We start from the raw sequence: 19,466 nt of genomic DNA on the forward strand, positions 1-19,466 counted from the left end.
TCATATCATTAACCATCTTGGCTAATTTGCCAAATTCTAAACCATGCTTTCCTATTAACCCTCTAGGTTAACACAAACATAGATCATGATAAATAATCATGCACAGATGTCACCTATAACTTCCACCATCTTTACAAAAAAATACATCTCTGCTGTACAGCAAGTGAAATTTGCCTATTTACCGCCAAATTAAGACTATTCACTTTTAAAACAACAATATACAAATATCTACATTTGGTAGAAAACAGAAGGTACTTCCAATTTTAACAATAAAGGTACTAGGAAAAAAGGACTGCAAAAGAGAAATCTATAACCCGAGGATAGCATAATACACTTCAGCCATGTTTATTTTTCTCAATATTGAATACCGAGTAGCTTTTACCATAACTTAAACATACATGTTCTTAACAAGAATACTATTAAACCTTTTATGTGAAGAATGAACATATTTACCAGGAATTAATTTTCTCCTTGCCATAGCTGCAGCTCTGTGGGATTCATATTCTACAAAGGCAAACCCACGATTTTTTGTCTTGTCCGTTGCACTTGGATATACAAGAACATCTACAACACCTTCAGTGACTTTTTTCATTTCATCCAAGATTTCTTCTTTCTTCTTTTCCTTTGGAATGGCTCCAATGAATAATCTGCAGTTATCCAAGCTTATACAAACACCAATGAATTTTCCAGGACGAATCTCATAATTATTAAGGGTCTTAATGGCAAACTGAGCTTCCTCTTTTGTTGTATACATTACAAAAGCATATCCACGATTCTCACCACTAAATTCCATCATCAATCTAAATTCATAAATCTTTCCAGCTCTTTCAAAAATAGGAACTAATTCATCCTCATATATATCACGAGGAATTTTTCCCACAAAAACTTCACAGCCTCGGGGTGGTGGAGGACCTTCCCAACCTTAAAAAACAAATTCAACACATTTGTATTAATTGATACTAAGAAAAAAATCCTGGCCAATTATTTATCATATTATTTCACTTACCTTAAAACAATTTCAGAGGTTTTCATATAATATCCAACAGATTATACAAACTAAAATGCTAATGCACTCTACAAATACTGATTGTCCATCAGTTCTCCATTAGACATGGCTTGTATTATCTGGTCTAAATTTATTTCTGTGACTTCTATTTAAACAAAGACCCACTGTTTTGATTTAAATTTAGTCCTAAATACGAATAATGAGGAATATAGCTGTATCATACTTGGTTCAACTGGAATACCTAAAATTAAGTAAAATATTTTAACTTAACAGGGAATTGTCATATTGTAAAGAAATGCAATGTATACTCGCATGGTTATTCAGTACAGATATGCAAAACATGAAAAAAAATTCTGTGCAGATAGCTGTTCCTGAATAATCTACTCTGAACATGCCTGGCTGGGGGGGGGGGTGTTCTGCTCTATATGTGAAATGAAACAGGTCTATTTTGTTCTAGACAGAAGTGATGATGGGACAGCAGAGAAAAATACCAAGGATATCAGCAGCTTAGGAAGATAAGGGGACAATGGAAGGGAACGTTTGGGCAAAACACTTAGGAAGCAATGGGAGGAAAGCCAGTGTGACACTACTGGGTTAAGCTGGCAGTTGAGAAGTGGGAAGGAAGAAATAGTGCCAGGAAGATAGGTAATTTGATGGAGTATGCCACACTGGGAATTATGAAGGATATAGAGTACAATGTACATCCATACATGCCCCACCTGGATTTTGGTTCTAGCAACCATAGCTAACCTGAAATGGTTCAGCAGAATATTTGAAATTAAATGATTTGAGTTTGGGGGGGAGGGGAGAATTCTCCATTTCACACATACTTTAATCAAAGCTAGGCTACTACTTAGTCAATAATACGTTTTGTGCATATTAATTATTTTTCTATTATTTTTCCAAAACTAATATTTTGAAACGAAGCAATAATCAAATACCTGGTGGAGGTCCACCAAATTTTCGTTGTCCATTTTCTTGAACCATATTATAACCTGTCTTCTCCATAAGAGCCAATAAGGCAGCTTCATTCTGAGTACGAGATCTAACTTTATTACATCCATTTATTACATCTATGTGTTCTTCATTCATTTCTGTAACATCTTAAAGAGAACCAATAGTAGTTATTATATACATGTAACACATTCCTTAGAAAACAGTTCTTACATGAAAATCAAACATTTACATGTATAAATAATTTGATATTAACTTCAAAGAAAAGTAAAGCTATACCTGTATAGAGTAGCAAGTTTCTGAAGCTGATTTATTAAATATTGATTTTGATTACATAGGCTTTCTGCATGTACAGTATGGTTTATTTCTGATTTTACCACTACATTCCTCAAAGAATCAGAATACTATATATATGAAAATGAATGCAGAATAAAAATGGCAAACTAAATCAAACTATCCAAATAATGCATTCTATACATTAAATTAACATTGAAATCATGTTGTTCATGAGATTACAGAAAGCGCTTTGAGAAATCTAATGTCAAAAACCTTCTTCATCCAAACTCTTTCCTAATGGAATCTTAAGAAGAGATAACATATTATCATGGGAATAGGGAAAATCCAGTTGAAATTTGCTGGATGCACAGACCTCTACCCTATGGATAATTTAAGGTGGGATTATGGGACCAGCTAGTCTAAATTATTTTTTGGACATCTGTTTTACAAATTGTGTTGAAGCCCTCTGAGAAAGAGTTTGGTGAGTTATACTGGGTAAGGGGGTAAACTCAAATAAAAGTCCAATCTTAGCCCCAGAAGTTGACTTGGTAACTTAGCCCAGCCTACTTCAGTGTTGTTCTAATTGGGAAAATTGGAGGAGGAATATGTGAACACTACTTGAGCTGATGGATGAAAGATGGGGATATAAATTTAACATTAAATATGAATAAAATTGTGAATATTCAAATTTTCATATAAAATATACATTTTTATCAATATCAAGAGTATCAAAAAGCTATAATTGTTGATAAATCTCATATATATATATATATATATATATATATATATATATATATATATATATGAATAAAAGAATAAAATACGATCACCGGGAGGGTTAAAATAAGAATACTTTACTAAAAATATACTTATACTAAAAAGTTGCCAAGCTTTCGCTGGGGGAACTCCCCAGCATTGTCAGGGCTAAAAGGCCATTACAAAAAGCTTGGCAACTTTTTAGTATAAGTATATTTTTAATAAAGTATTCTTATTTTAACCCTCCCGGTGATCGTATTTTATTCTTTTATTCATAATTATGCCTGGGAGTCGCATTTTTACCAATATTCTTGAATATATATATAATTTGAATTTCTACCCAGTTACTCCATTGTAGCCATACACACACACACACACACACACACACAGACAAGGATAGATGATAGAGATAGATAGATAGATAGATAGATAGATAGATAGATAGATAGATAGATAGATAGATAGATAGATATAATGGAGTAACTGGGTAGAATACTTGATGCTATTCAAATTCATATTTAACGTGTTTGCTTTAGGTAAAACAAATAAAAAAATATTATAAAAATAGTATTAGAGTGTGTACATTTCAGTATAAGAATGAATCTTTATTGTTGTACAGTAGAACTTGATTTAAATACCTATTAATCAAGTACCAGAATTGAAATGTTTCCTATTGACTTGCTTGCTGAAAGCCAGCTGGGAAGATTGCATCACATGAGCCTCGGATGCTGCAACTATCATAAACACACACCAATTGCCCTTAATTTTGATCACATGAACATAGGGATGCTGGTTGTAAGTGTGAAGATCAGATGTTAAGTCACTTCTGTCAGTACCATTATAACTTTGAAATTTCATTAAATGAATGGTTGTAAGTCAAGGGTTACCTGTGTATACTTGTAAAACATACTTTAAAGAAATAATAACCAAAATGCATTTTTCCAACTTTGAAACAGCTTGCTTTTTCAACTCAGAAACAGCTCAAGCTGCTTGGCAATCTTAATACAATGGATTTTAGAAGCATATTTTTCTACTGAAGAACACTGAAAAATAGCTATCACATATTGCTTTTACATAGGAAGGTATAGTAGAATTTAAAGACAAATCCTAAACTAGTGGTGGTGAATTAAGTAGATGAGTAACAAAAACTGCTGTTCCCAAAGTACTGCCAGCTTCAGTGCTGGCAGTTACCTTTTGCTAATTTGGTTCATTTTAAAATTCTTAGCTTGATAAGCAAGGGTAATTTTTCAATGGACTGCTCAAAAAATAAAACGGGCTCACACATACAATGGTAGACTTATGTCAATAGAGTATGCTAACCATTTCATGCATGAATTAGATTTTTGCCTTTTACCAATGTTTAAATTCTCCCTGGGAAGAATTTAAACATTGGTAAAAGGCCTAGCTTATATCGAAAACCTAGCTTATATCGAAATAGTGTATGCATTGTGGTATCACAGTATAAATTATGCTGCTTGAGCACTTGCATCAGATGCTATGACATAAGTGCAAAAAGGATGAAGTCTGCAAAGTGATAAACAGTATTATATCAGTGCTTGATCAGGGATCCCCAAACTCTTCATCTAATTGATTTTTCATTAAGATTTAGATTTTTCATTGACCCTAAATGTTTATTAAGTGAAAATAATATAATACATCTATTTTAACTTTAACTAATAATGCTGGGTAACAAACTAGCCTGCTAGCCACTTCTCATTCAGGACTAGGGACTCACATGGACCTCTTCAGAAATCCCAAAAGATTAACTGATCCCAATCAACTCCCCATCATTTATCCACTACCTACTGACCTCTAGCCATTTATTGACCTCTTGGGTAATTCTATCAGCCTGGGGGTTAATATTGACCACTTTGAGGAGCCCTGTTCCAAACTGTATTTTAAAACTTGTTCCACTATCTCAGGGGTTGCCACAAAGAGGGAGTCAAGCTAGTCTCCAAAGCACCTGAAGGCAGGACAAGAAGCAATGGATGGAAACGAATCAAGGAGAAACAATCTAGAACTAAAGAGAATTTCCTGACAGTTAGAACAATCAGTGGAACAACTTGCCTCCAGAAGTTGTAAATGCTCCAACAAGAAATTGGACAACCATTTGTCTGAAATGGTATGAGGTTTCCTCTCTGAGCAGGGGGTTGGACTAGAAGACCTCCAAGGTCCCTTCCAACTCTTATTGTTATTATTCTGTTAAAACTTACATACTATGTTTAGAGTACTTGGGAGAAAGAAATAAGTAGTTTATATGCACACATTACAGTTTAGAAAGAATGATTAAAACTTACAAGATTTTTTAGGTTTCTATAATCAGCTCACACTGCTCTGTAGCCCTTTGAAATATCAAACTATTTTCAAATAAATACTTTAATATATGGGTTTCACAAACAAAACTCTGATCAGGTTAATATCTGTGGACAAAAATGAAATTTCAAGTAAACAAGTGGTATTAAGTTTATTATTTATTGAAAGCATATTTAATTTCATTCTGTATAAGAAAGAACAGCAATAAACCTGAAGATTCAATTTATACAGACTTTTCTAAAATCAAGCAAGATATGATGACACTTGTCACTTTTTAATTCCTGATTCATATAAATAGGCCAGATTAAATAAACAGGACAGTTTTTATATTGAAAAAAAGAAATTTCAGATGAGGGAAGGAATAAGTACCATTCATCCCAAGCACTTTTCCTAGATATGGAAAGCTAACTTGCTTGGACAACAGATTTCACAGGTCAGTTCCATCCCCTTGAATGTTAAAATTATATATAGTGTAATGGAGGAAACTTGATAACATACCTTTTACTGTCCTAACATACACCTTGTGTTTTGTGCATTTCTTACAATGTATGGAGATTGTACATCTCTATATAAAAATGTATATTCATATTCAATTTCTGAATCAAAATATAATCTAAAGCATAGCTGAAAGGCTACCATGAAAACACTGTATTAGAGAAGTTCTATAAATGCACTGCATCAGACAGTAGGGAGCTTAGCTGCTAATAGTTATGAATTTTACTAAGAACTAACAATATTCTGCAAAAACAAATAAATCTCTATATAGGTTAACTGCCAAATTGCTTTTCAGATGCCTTAGAATAAGGGTGTCAAACTGCCAGCCCATGGGCCGGTTGCATCATGCAGAGGTCGTGCCCACCCCAGCTCCAGCAATGCAAAAAGTCATGATACATTGCGAGACATCACATAATGAAACGAGTTTGACACCCATTCCTTAGAATGTAAATCAGCTACACTTTAGAACATGGGTGTCCAACTTCCCGCATCATGTGACATGTTGCAATGTATTGTAACCATTTTTGCATTGCGGGAGCTGGGATGGGGGTGGCCTCCAGATGCAACCGGCCCATGGGCTGGCAGTTTGACACACCTGCTTTAGAAGATCACACACTGATCACCTATGACAATATTTTGTAATATAAAAACCCTTTTCATATGTGCTAGATCAGATGTCAAACTCGCAACATCACATGACATATCAGAGCTTTGTCCCCACTGCCGGCAATGGGATGGACGTGATTTCCTTGTGACGCATCAGGTCGGCAGTTTGACCTCTGTGCTAGATGAAAGCTCAGAAGTTGCTTCTTAGTTTGGAAAGCAATCACTATATTTCAACACTTGTCTTTAAAGTCATGAATCTGAAGATTAAAATATATGAAGATATTATGCAAATATTTTAACAAAATATAATTACTAGCCCTGCTTTTAAGGGTTTTATTTGCCATTTATTATTTGATATTCTAAGATAAAATTTGATCATGCACTATCCTGATATCCAAGATTAAAGATATAAAAATTCCAACTGAAAAAAATGCTTGCAAAAATGGAGACAATATAGTATTTTCTTATAGTTATTATTTTAAAAGTTGCCTGTTTCATTCTGAGCCTGATTATAAAAAATCACAGATGTTTTTGAAGGTAGCCTCTACTTGCAGAGGCCGATTTTTAAAGCCTATGTGAAATAACTACGTATGGATCTACATCCAGGTGTGCAATATAATTCTTATCACCTCTTGGTTGGACTAACTAGAAGATAAAAATGAGGATTAAAAAAATACCTGGGAGAGGCAGGATTGGAAAAAATGCTTTAGAACTATGACTGGCTCTAAGAAAAGTGTCAAGCCAATTCTCTTTAAATTGGACTTTAAAATTTGGTATTATAGCTTTAATACTGTGATATAGATAGCTTTATGGGCTTTTGGATTTATCTTGGTTTTAATGATTTTGGTTTTATTTTTTACTTTAAAAAAAAAAGAACAGAACGACATTCTAGTGTCTTCCAGTAGGAAATAATAAAATTGTAATTGGCTATATTCACCGATTAACTTATAGCTATTTTTCAACTGTACTTTCTTCCTCCATAAACATATTACCGCGAATTCTTTACTCCCGCCTGGCCCTCAACCTCCCCATCACAAGAGTTCCTCCCTGCCTCAACGCTAGAGTTGTTCCTTTCCATTTTCTTCTCGACTACTGCTAACACTTCATTTCCAGCTTTTACCAACAAATTACTTAACTAACAATTTATTATTATTGGCTTAACTATGCCGCTTAAATTAGCGCCCACGGCCGAAAAAAGGCACTTTTTAAGCTTTACTTAATATTTCACACGGAGCACTATTTCTACTCTTTCTATAATCACGGTCTTCCTTCCTCAAGCAAATCCTCATTTTTTGAGACTCTGATCCGTTTGTTTATATTGTCCCTTCTAAATGAAGAGATATGCCCTGCACGAGGGACTGGAAATACTGCAACGAAGGTCCCACCCGAAGAGTTGGAAACGTAGCACCCACGACAAGCGACGCCTTGTCGTTCAAGCGTACCGCCCAACACCCTCCGTGCCCTACAAACTAGCCTACCGCTCCTTCCTGTACAGGAAACAGCGGCTAACTTGCAGTTACCGACACGCCGTCTCAGTAACGCAAGGGCCCGCGCAATTTTCAGGCACGGTCTTCCGAACTTGCGCGGGCTTTTTTTTTTAATTGCCTTTTGCTTTATAGGATTGACAGCACCTCTAACCAATTGGGAATGAACTAGCGAGGTGGCACTAAACGAGGTAGGAAGATTCTCTTTCCCGCTTGGGTTTCAAAGGATGGGGCGGAGTTGAAGTTGGAGATTCGTTAGTGAGAAGGGCGGGGGTGAAGAGAGAACGTGGGCGGTGGTAACGTTTATTCCAACGGACAAGAATACTCTCCATCATTAGTGCCAGTGCCTTACTGCGTATAGTCTATAATTGCAAAGTAATTGACAATTTATAACAAATCAGACCCACGACGAGGCAACTTAGAGAAACCAAAACATCACCTTATGAAGATTGGCTACTTTCATCTGCCTTTCAGTAATTGTATTACTAGAAGTAAACACATTTACATTTAAACAACGCGGCTTGCTTTGGCGAACTTTTTTCTGTCATTCATCTATGATGTAGATTTCATTTTGTCCTTGGTCCATGGCAGAGAGCCTTTAGTTCTTAACAGTACTGATATTAATCATTTCCTACAGAATATTTCCCTGTTGTTGTAGACAATTAAACGCTAGGGAAAAGTTCAGTTCAATTGTTTTGATGTCAGCTCTCTGAAATAGACCAGACTAGAAAATCCAAGTTATGAATGCTAATACCAAGTTGTTTGTTGACTCTTTAATGTTATGATGGACCTACACAGAAGCTACTTATAACCTGGATTTGAAGTTCTGATGGTCAGCCCCCCCCCCCAGTCATGTGACTGAACTTCAGGTGCTCAGCAACTGGGCCACATTTACAGCCATTTGCAGTATCCCATGGTCATGTGGCTTTTATAGCATTTACTTCCAATTTTCAGCAAAACCACCCAGAGCAAACGATTGATTCGCTTAATGACTTCAGTGGCTACTTTATGATTGTTGTATTAGCTTAAAAATCACCACAAAAATATTTTTTTTTACAACGGTCACAACTTACAATCATGATGGTCAAGGCTCCATTACAGTTGTAAATCAAGGACTACTTAAGTACTGTGGGAAGAACCCAGAGAAAGAAATATTTTGGGGAATATTAAAAAGGCAGAATTTATTTCCCCAAAGGAATAATGGCGAAGATCTAAAAAAGAGCTGGGATGTAGTTAGATCTGTGCCATGTGTTGTGTCATCTGAGTAAATGCTTAAGTCAGTTGGGTAATTTGGACATCGGTCTGGCTCAGCAAATGAATCAGTTATTGGATCTAAGTATTTGAAGCATGTTTGACTACTTTATACAGGGAACAAGTATTTATTGGAATTAGTTCCAGATATTTCTCATAGCAGCCTTAATTGGAAAGAGTCCAAAGAACAAGGTGCTCAGAGTTCTAACTAGTAATATATATTAGAAAATGAATTAAGAGTGCAACACAAGAATTTTATCAGTCTTCTTTCAGTTGAAAAAATGTTATATAATTTAAGAGTAAGATTTTAATTCAAAATTTTGAATTAGGAAAGTCAGTCAGTATGGACTGATCTATCTTCAAAAGAGGAAAACGCTTGCCTCTTTTGAAGATAGGTCAGTCCATACCTGTTGATAGTGTTAGAAACATTTGTTAAACTTCTTATCAGTATGAACATTAACTCTTGGTATTATGCAAATGTTGCAAATTGATACAAATGACATACTTTGATATTTAATGTAGAGCAGGGGTCCTCAAACTTTTTAAATGGGGCCAATTCATTGTCCCTCAGACTGTTGGAGTGGACTAAGTTTGAAAAAAAATGATTATAGAACAATGTAAAATCAAATATAAAATGAAACAAGAAAAATAAGTTGGTTAATTATTTGAATGAGTTTTTAAGTGAAGAAAATATTCAAAAGGATACTTTTTAAAATTTGTAAGAGGGAAGTGGAATGTGGAATTTTTAAGTTTTTATTAATAAAAAAATCTATTTGAGTTAATTATTTGTCTATATTTGAATATTTTCTTCTGGATCCATTTTTTTTACTTGTACCGAACGAATTCCTATGCACACTGCACATATCTTATTTGTAGTGCAAAAAACCAGGAAAAAACAATACAATATTTAAAATGAAGAATAATTTTAATTAATATAAGCTTATTAGTATTTCAATGGGAAGTATGGGCCTGCTTTTGGCTTATGAGATAATCAATGTCTAGTTCAGGGATAGGCAACCCAAAACACTCAAAGAGCCACTTGGACAGGTTTCCCACCAAAAACAAAACACCGGGAGCCGCAAAACCCTTTTGATATCTAAAATGAAGATAACACTGCATATATGCTTTTTTACCTTTATTATAGGTGTGTGTGTGTGTGTGTGTATGTATATGTATATATACACATTAAAAATAAAAGTAAAAATATGACTCTTGGGAATATCCATATTATTAAAACAATGATCACCAAGAGAATGTTTTAAGGAAATAAAATTACATACACAGGTAAAAAAAGGATATATGCAGTGTTATCTTCATTTTAGATGTCAAAAGGGTCTCTCTCTCTCCCTCCCTCTCTATCTGCCCTTAGTCTGCCACTCCTCTTCCCCCACTCTCTTTCTTTCTCTCTTTCCTCTCCCTCTCTCCCTCCCTCCCCCCCCCCTCTCTCTCTTTCCCCCCCCTCCTATCTGCTGCTCACCTGGCAAGCTTCAAGCTGTTGTCCAACAAGCTCAGAGGTAGGCAACCTCTTCTCTTTTATGACTCATGCACTTCAACTCCCAGAATTCCTGAGTCAGCCTAGCTGGGCTAGCTAGCTCTCTCCTGCCCTTCCTGCTTCCTGCAGAGACGCAGCAAAGGGAGGAGCTCCGCCCAGTAAGCTTTTCAGCTCCTCGGAGAACACTGTGAGTGCACTCTCTTTTACACACACATACACACACAGAGGGAGGGAGGGAGGGAGGGAGGGAGTGAGAGAGAGAGAAGCAGGGAAACGCAATTGCCTCTCTCTGTCTCTGTCTCTCTCTGCAAAGGCAGAGGAGGCTGGGAGCCACAGGGGAAGGCTCAAAGAGCCGCATGCGGCTCCGGAGCCGCAGGTTGCTGACCTGTGGTCTAGTTCCATATTTGTCACTGCTAGTCGTAATAAGTGATGCAAGTGAGCACCAGTTAGTCTGGATCTGGTTGGAGATTTCAGATGTTTCATTCGGGAAAAAGTGTGTTCATAGATATAGGTGCTGCCAAAGACGGTTGCCATTTTAAGTGCATGGTTCCTGAGGTTAAGATATGTCTCAGAGGGGAGAGATGCTATCAGGTCCCCAAACCCTCATTGTTGCTCCTGCATAGTTATTCTATCTTTGGGGCCTGCCATTCTGCTTGGGGGAGGGTGAGCATGCTTTTGCTTGGGATAACTTTTGCTCTCTACTTTCCCTCTCCTGCCTCTATCATCTTGAGAAAGGAATGTGTCTCCCTTATCAGGGAGATGTTTACAGAGAAACGAAAGCTGGAGAAGACCTTGAGATGCCGCCAACTGTACCAGTCAGCTAGGCTTCATGCCACCTGTGGATTGGCTAGATTTCAAATGGACATTATAACTTTGGGAGGAGGAATATTGCTAGCTTAACTATACCGTTTGCACGGGTTTTTCCCTAGATCTTGCCTTGACTTCCCTACTGTCATTGACACCTAATAAAAGTTTCCTGTTTCAAGAATTTCAAGAGTTCTGCTTTCTTGGGTGGTTAGTTGAAGTGGGTCCTGACAGATGCATAGAAATTAGTAAGGCTGCTTGATTTGAATGCGTCTTTCAGAGAGTCACAATTCTGTAGTTCGGCCAGTTTCATTTGGTAAATCAGATCAACAATTTCAATGTCAATAGAAAATGGGTTCCGGAAAAGCTGTATGTCCTATTCATAGAGATGAAGATCTTTAAATCTACTTTTTTGCAATGTTTCCAGTGAATCCACACATGTTTTGTTTGGGAATGCAACTGCTGGTTTTTCCGCAAATAGTTTTTGAGTTGTGGGAAGATGGCAGATGTTTTCCTCTCTCACTTGTTTAATGAATATGTTCAGTTTTACTTCAAATGCTTTCACATGTGAATGCATATCACAGATGAGCTTCCCCTTTCCTTGAAGTTGCATGTTGAAACTGTTGAGTAGCTCTGTTACATCTATCAGAAAGGCAAGGTGCCATTTTCATTCAGCATCTTTGAGCTCTGATACTTCTTGTAAAGTCAAGAATATTAAATACCCCCAGTTAGTCAACTAAATTAAGGCTTTACTGTACTTTACAATGATCTATACAAAGAAGAAAGGAAAGGAATATGTTTTACAGTTTATTTTTTTAAATCCTTTGGAAGCATGGGTCTCTGAAAAGTCTTATATTTCTAAAACAATATTTTTTTAAAAAATCATAAAACTATTGTTGCTATAGGAACAATAATTGTGCCTAGAGAACAGAATCATACATTATTTGTCTTAATAAATAAAATTCGAAGCTGTTGAATATTAAATGTTCAAAATGTAGTATCTGAAATATACAATACTAACCACTAGGTGGCAATATTATATAATGTAAAAGAATAGAGCTGCACAAAATTTGATTTCTCAAGAATCCCTTGGCAAGGTTTGATGGAAGATACAGTAATTTTATGGCTAATGAATGATCCCTTTTAAAAAATACCTACAACCTATCAGCAAACTGTATGAATAGAAATATCAGTAGCAGCTGGTATATCAAATATCAGCTTTGCTTATTGCTGGATGGGGGGAAAAAGGGGGATGAACTTTCTCTTGCAGAGGAACTGTCCATTAGTGTGATGCCTGTATCTTGATGTGAATGTTCTGCCTTGTGCAATATTATTCCTCCCAAAGTGAGACAGGATCCCATACTTGATGTCCTTCTAGAAATCCCTCAAAACATGACTGTATCAAAAGGCTCGGGGATCTCAAGGAACTAGTGAGGTAGCGGCATTGCCTAGAATCCTCTCTCACAAATGAAGGCAAATATATGTGTCCAATCTCAGTCAGTAACCAGGACCAGAGGTTTAGTCTTCTGAGTTTTAGGACTCATGCTGGAGCCCATCCTCAAGGAATCACCAGCTTATCAGGTACTTAGGAGCAGCACAGCCAATAACCAACACTTAATAACTGGCCATCAACACCCAATCAACAGCTAAAAAGCCATACACAACCAGGCACCACATAGTTACTAAGACAGAATAGCACAAAGTACACATTCTGGTAGACAGAGGTTCCCTAACGATGGGCTCCTGGTGACCAACCCAGATTGGATTCTGCAATAATCCTCTCTCGCACTCTTTTAAATAACAACATTGATGTTTTTTTAAAAACTGTGGACTTTTTAAAATGCTGTTTGTTTTATGGTATGAATTGTATGAGTGATATGAGTTATAAAATAAGAAATTTTGTATCTATTTTAGTCATAGATGCAAATATAAAATTTATCATGTCTGGAATTTAATATGTGTTTTCTTTATATGTGGAATCTAGATCAAATACAACTTGATATCACTTATTTCTATTTAATCAAACACTATCTTAAAGTTGTCTTTTCAACTTTTTTTTCAAAGACTCCCCACTGGTCCCTTCCAGTTATGTTAAAATGTAATTATCATTATGCATTACATTATATGACATGATATGATATATAATATGATAGACATCATACCTATGGATAATGTTATCTGGCAATTGTGGGAACTGATATCCAATCTGCACCATTAATATATAAATGGTAAAGTACCTAGTTGCCTTTGCTACCATGGATATTTCTTTTCTTAGAACAGTGATGGTGAAACTTTTAGAGACTGAGTGCCCAGAAATTGGCCCCGCCCCTGCTCTACCTCCCTGCTCCTCTCCCGCTCTGCCCCCCATCCCCCACCCCACCCATCCACAGGACCACTCATTACCTCCAGGACCCACCGCAGATCGCCCAGGCAGCCCAGCAGCGCTATGGCGGTCACACCCTCTGCCCGCATCCTGCAGCATCAGTTGCATGATGGGGTCTGAGGACAGAGTCTTGTCTACATTGCCTGGCTGCCATGTCTTTGGCTGCACTGCTCCATGTGGGCCACGCTCTTTCAGGGGGGCTGCTGGAGAGGAGGGGGTTGCAGGGGAGGCAAGGCTGGGGCAATGGCACGTGTACCCACAGAGAGGGCTCCGAGTGCCGCCTCTGGCACCCGTGCCATAGGTTCGCCACCACTGTCTTAGAACCTCTAAGTGTAGCCCAAAGGAGGAGGTAACCTCTTCTGGCATCCCACTTTCTCTGTATTCTTGTATAGAGAAGCAACAGAAAGCTCTCTTCTGTGTCCATCACTTGCTTAAACAAGAAGTTTATTGGTTAGTTTCATCCTGTAGGGAAGAACTTCCTGTAAGGACTACATTGATTGCCAGATTGGAGGTCTCACATACAGTACTATATCCTGACATGCATGCAAACGCATCTGCATATCACACAAACACATTTGCTATATTGAGTAGGAATGTTAGGAGGGAAAAGAACAAACATCTTATTTCTTCCCTCCAAAGGATTCTATATGCCTAGGACTGGTTCCTGCTATAGACTATATATCTTTCTTGCTAGCAAGCTCATTAACCTAATCAGATAGCTGATGGGAACAGAATAATAGTTTTCTGCTACTGACAGTACTGTTTTAAGATACCAGGGATCATGAGAAAAGTGGAGAAAGAGGATTCTACTTAAATTCTCTGATTTTCTGGATCTAGAAATAGAAATTATCTGTTCCTGATCAATCCACTGATTGAGTGGCTAGAAAGAAGAGTAACTGACTGTCTCTGCAACTTCAATGGTTGCAAATAGTATATCTGAGATTTATAGGTTACTTGTGTCTGCTATACTTCCCACGGCTCTGGGCTAGTAATTAAATACAAGGTCATATTTCTGATTAAACAAAATTGCACAAGAGTAGAGAGCAACCCTCATGCAATTTAATTATACAAGAGGAATCTTAATTGTAAAAATAGTAATTACTTTATATTCAGTATTTTACAGTGTTTAACCCTTTTACTGTCTACACACATACTAAAAGTCATCCACAAGAATCTGGTCATTAGATAAATCCTGGCTTTATAATGTAATGTATTTTGTTTAATATAAGGAAAGAGCAACACTAAGAACTTTTGAAAACTCGGTTACAAAACAACTGCACATAGCAGAGGTTACAACATTATTTTGATCCATACACAATAATTTTAAAAATAAGGACTTTTACAACTTATTATTATTATTAGAGTGTAAAGTACATGAAAGAGGAACACTTTTATTTCACACATTGCATTTATAATAAAAACATGTTTGATTTTTAAAAAATAAAGAAATTGTTACAACTTTTTAAAAGAATAATTGTTAGACTTCAGTAAAGCATTTGATAAAGTAGACCACAACTATACTACATCCACATCATTTCGCTGGTCTATTACTTTAGCCATTTTATCGAAGAATGAAATAAGATTGGTTTGGCATGATCTTTTTTAACAAACCTGTGCTGGCTACTAGTTATAATTTTGTTTGCTTCTAGTTGTTTGCAGATCCATTTTTTGATTATCTTTTCTAGGATAATCTTCTCAAGTATTGATGTTAAACTAATTGGTCTGTAGTTTCCTGGGTCAGTTTTTTTCCTTTCTTGAAGATGGGAACCACATCAGCCTTTTTCTAAACCTCAGGTATTTCCCTGGATTTATGAAAGATATGGTGCAATGGTTCTGAGATAACATCTGCCAGCTCCTTCAGAACTCTGGGATGTAATCTGTCAGGTCCTGGTGATTTATATTCGTCAAGGTCGCATAGGTGTTCTTTTACCATTTTCTTGCTTATTTTAATTTTTGTTTCTAGTTTGTCTTTTGCAGTGTTTTTTGGTATCTTAAGCTATAGTTTCTTTTTGTCTCTATTTGAAATGATTTCTGAGGACCAAGATATTTTGTGAATAAGTCATATAATAATCAGTATTGTACTCTGCAGAGTAGAAGCTTACCATGGGATTTGTTTTGTTTCTCTGCGCCTTGATAGTTAATAGTTAATGCTCATTCAGGGAACATGTTCTGAGCCAACATTCATTAGGGAGGAAAAAGAAATAAACTTCTTTAGTGAAAACAGTAGAAAGACTCATAAATATTTCAAGAAAGTAAAAACAAGGAAATAATGCACAATACAGCAATTGGCAAACTTTGATACCCACATCCTATTTTCTAAATTATGGATTCCACTGCAATGTACAGTAAAATTGGAAAATGAAAGAGAAACTGGAAAAGATATATTCTCCTTTTTCTTATTTGTTGATCCTAAGTTGGATGTGAGTAGCCACTCTCCTGCCCATCTCAGTCAGGTTGGCATGCAAATAACTGTGGAAAAGAATTTCAGGGTGTTATTATAAGGGACCTGCCCAGGAGATATTAGAGGGTTTGGGGGTATTTTTTTGGGAATTCCTGGCATAGCAAGACCAATTTCCCAATTTGCTTCTGCCTGAGCAGTTAATTAATGATTCCCTTCTGTATCTGGGTCTTACCTATTATCAGTTTGTTGTCAAAGAAATACACAGAAGTTGTGAATAAGACACAAAGATAGGTTTGCTTCAGCTTTCCTTTTCCTGGACTGTCTGATGCAATAGCAATAGCATCTTATAGATGATCTTCTGACAAGGCCATGGGAAGAAGAACAAATCCTCAAAAAAATAGAGATATGAAATGGCTGCTAATTATTGCTTGCTGGGCTGCTCAGAACTAATTTTACTACCGATTCAGTTTACTATTCAGTCAACCATCCAGAGAAATTTGTAATGTATTTTGAAGAAAAAAAATGGCTGTCTTCATGTCAAATTAGATGACAAAATTCTTGTACTTCATATTACATTGTATTAAAATTTTAATAGTTCCTACCAGTACATTTTTTTCTAAAAAAAAAAAAAAAAGGTGCCAGAACTCACACACATCATACAACCCGCCTTGTCTACCATATAAGGTTCCATTCAGAAAAGGTGCCAGAACTCTGTTCTGGGCATTCTATGAGAAGAAAAAGCCCTGGTTCCTACTAAATTTTAATCAGTGTGCATGGATTCAGCTTCACTTTTTGCAATCTGAAGAATTAGATGATATATTGGTGAATCTTAGGCTAGTAATCTATGCTCTTGAGCAGTGTGGTTTTCACTATTTATGTGGCAGTACAGGGAATGTTGAAGCAGGGGTCCCCAACCCCTGGACTGCAGCCCACTATCAGATTATGTCCCATTGAGAACCGGGGCACACAAGCAGCGGGCTGGTGCATGTGTACATGTGTGCGCAGCTCAACTTATGCAAGCTGAGCTGCACACACATGTCTGTGTGCCAGCCCACTGCTCATACAATCCAGTTCCCCTCTTCCCCCCTTCCAGCTGGGTTGCCAAGCCACAAAGGTTGGGGACCGCTGTGTTAAAGCCTGTTCATGTAAGGAAGTTATGTCTACCACCTTGAAAGAGGTAGTGGTTCATACTTTCTTGATGGGGTTCTCCTTGGACCATAAAGTTTTGGATAATTGCTATCAAATTGTAAATATTTCTTTCTTGCATGAATGTAATCTTGCTTCTGCTTTCCTAGGCTGAGTTAGGTTGACAAACCAAATGATCACAAGCATAAGGTGACCAACTGTCCTCCTTTAGGGAGGACAGTCCTCCTTTTGTGGTTCTGTCCTCCCTCAAAAAGTGTCCTCCTACATGTCCTCCTTTTTGATATTTGAAGACTAATCCGCAGGGCTTTTTTTTTTCTCATAGAACGCTCAGAACAGCGTTCCGGCACCTTTTTTTGATGGTTTTTTTTTTCAACTTTTGTATGAGCTGTGCTATTCCTATTGGCTTTTGAAAGCCAATAGGAATTGCTGCTGAGTATGCCAAAACACCCGGCCGGCAAACTTTGCACATGTAAGTTGTCTGCAGCGAAGGCGAATTGGCAGGAACTTTGCACCCCTCCCTGCTACCCAACTACACCATCTCCTAGTTAGTTCAGAAGATACCTGGAGGAGACTGGAGCAGCGATGCCATGGTAACTTTCTCTTGATCTTCGGCCCTGCTAGGGCAATAATGGCTGTGGGCATAAGAGGCAGGGGTGGCGGGGCTGCTGCAGGCGGGGGTGTGAGGGGCGGTGGTGGCCGGCTGCCCTCCATGCTGTGGGAGCCATGGGGCCTGCTCTACCCAGGGTTGCGCAGGGTGGGTGGTGGTGCTGGCAGGGCGGCTGCAGGTGGGGTGTGTCGACAGCGGGGTGTCCCCCGGGGCAGGAGCCAGTGCAGCTGGTACTTTGGGAGCCGCGGGGCCCTCTCTAAATAGTGGAGCAGCAGTGCTGGCAGGGTGGCTGCGGGCGGGGACACAGCATGTAAGCATAATTACAATATAAAATGTTATTGCTACAAATGTTTTTTTCTATGCATTTATCATATTATAGTGTATTCTGTATAATTGTTGCAACGAATAAAATGTTTCTTTTATTTACGATATTTTTTTCTTCAATTTATTTGTGTCCTTTTCATTGTAAAAAAGTTGGTCATCTTACACAAGCATCACTCTGACAAAACTCATTCAGTGTAGTTGAGGCTATTTGGGTGCTGTATCCATAGGTCTCCATACAGCACTAAAATGATTGAAATTCTATTTTTGTTGTTTTGTATTTTCACATGCTATATGTTATTTTTCCTGATGTCCATTGACTACTGTCCCCATCCCTCTTCAAAATGCGGTTTTTTTAAATTTGTCTTTCCATGCTTTCTGACTCCTTTTGAAATCCTATAGCTGAAGGGACGTTCCAGTCTTTCAGAGTGTTAGGTCAGCATTCCCAATGCTGTAGCAATGAAGTTGCTACTTTCTGTCATGCCAGATATTGCATCTATGAAAGTGTGACCCCATTGTCCACTGTGCCAGATAGTTGCATTTCTAATTCTTTACCCCCTTGAATACCTTCTAAAATGATCTGGTTTGCTTATGTCAGAGGTCCCCAACCCCCGGTCCATGGACTGGTACCAGGCCGCAGCATGCCAGCAACCAGTCTGCACAGACAAGCAAAGCCCCATCTGTGGGATGCAGGCAGCATACAAAACCACGCACTCTCCAGTCTGCGGAAAAACCTCTCTCCACGGAACTGGTCCCTGGTGCCCAAAAGGTTGGGGACCTCTGGCTTATGACATTTCAGCTCCTACAAATATGGGAAGGCAATTTTTGATTAAATTGTTCATTGTGGTTGGTGGGTTATATGGCTGTTTCACTTCCTTTTTTTTTTTTTTGGCACCACTGATTCCTACATAAAGGATGAGCTATTCGGATGAGTTATGCTCATCTGAATAATTTTTCTTATGTATTTCTCCTATCAATGATTGAGCTTTTGCTTTGATAGCGAAGTATTTGGTTAGTATGAGTTCTGTGGTTATGCAACCCACTACAACATAACCATTGTAACCTGTGAAAAGGTAACACTCCCATATTAGAGAAATGTTTCCCTTTGATTAATAAAAATGATGAAAACACTGGAATAATTTCAGGATTAGAAAAAAAAACCCAAGATAAA

General features: G+C 37.5%; 1 protein-coding gene across 4 annotated transcripts in view; it reads right to left on the reverse strand.

Moving 5' to 3' along the window:
• Positions 1 to 15,951, reverse strand: part of RBM46 (RNA binding motif protein 46) — a 40,009-nt gene extending 24,058 nt beyond the window's left edge. For 2 of the 4 annotated variants that reach the window (XM_039361170.1, XM_039361173.1), the window contains exons 1-4: positions 7,885 to 8,715; positions 5,290 to 5,412; positions 1,948 to 2,109; positions 454 to 921 (exon numbers count right to left, since the gene is read on the reverse strand). In XM_039361170.1, the coding sequence (XP_039217104.1) occupies positions 454 to 921; positions 1,948 to 2,098 (619 nt within the window). In that variant the 5' untranslated portion in view covers positions 2,099 to 2,109; positions 5,290 to 5,412; positions 7,885 to 8,715. Of the gene's footprint in view, positions 1 to 453; positions 922 to 1,947; positions 2,110 to 5,289; positions 5,413 to 7,791; positions 8,716 to 15,922 lie in introns of those variants that run through there. The other 2 variants (XM_039361171.1, XM_039361172.1) reach the window with 2 other exon arrangements.
• Between the last annotated feature and the right edge of the window lie 3,515 nt (positions 15,952 to 19,466).

The sequence above is a fragment of the Crotalus tigris genome, unplaced genomic scaffold (assembly GCF_016545835.1).
Source record: "Crotalus tigris isolate CLP2741 ecotype Arizona unplaced genomic scaffold, ASM1654583v1 scf7180000019210.225728, whole genome shotgun sequence".
NCBI lineage: Eukaryota > Metazoa > Chordata > Lepidosauria > Squamata > Viperidae > Crotalus > Crotalus tigris.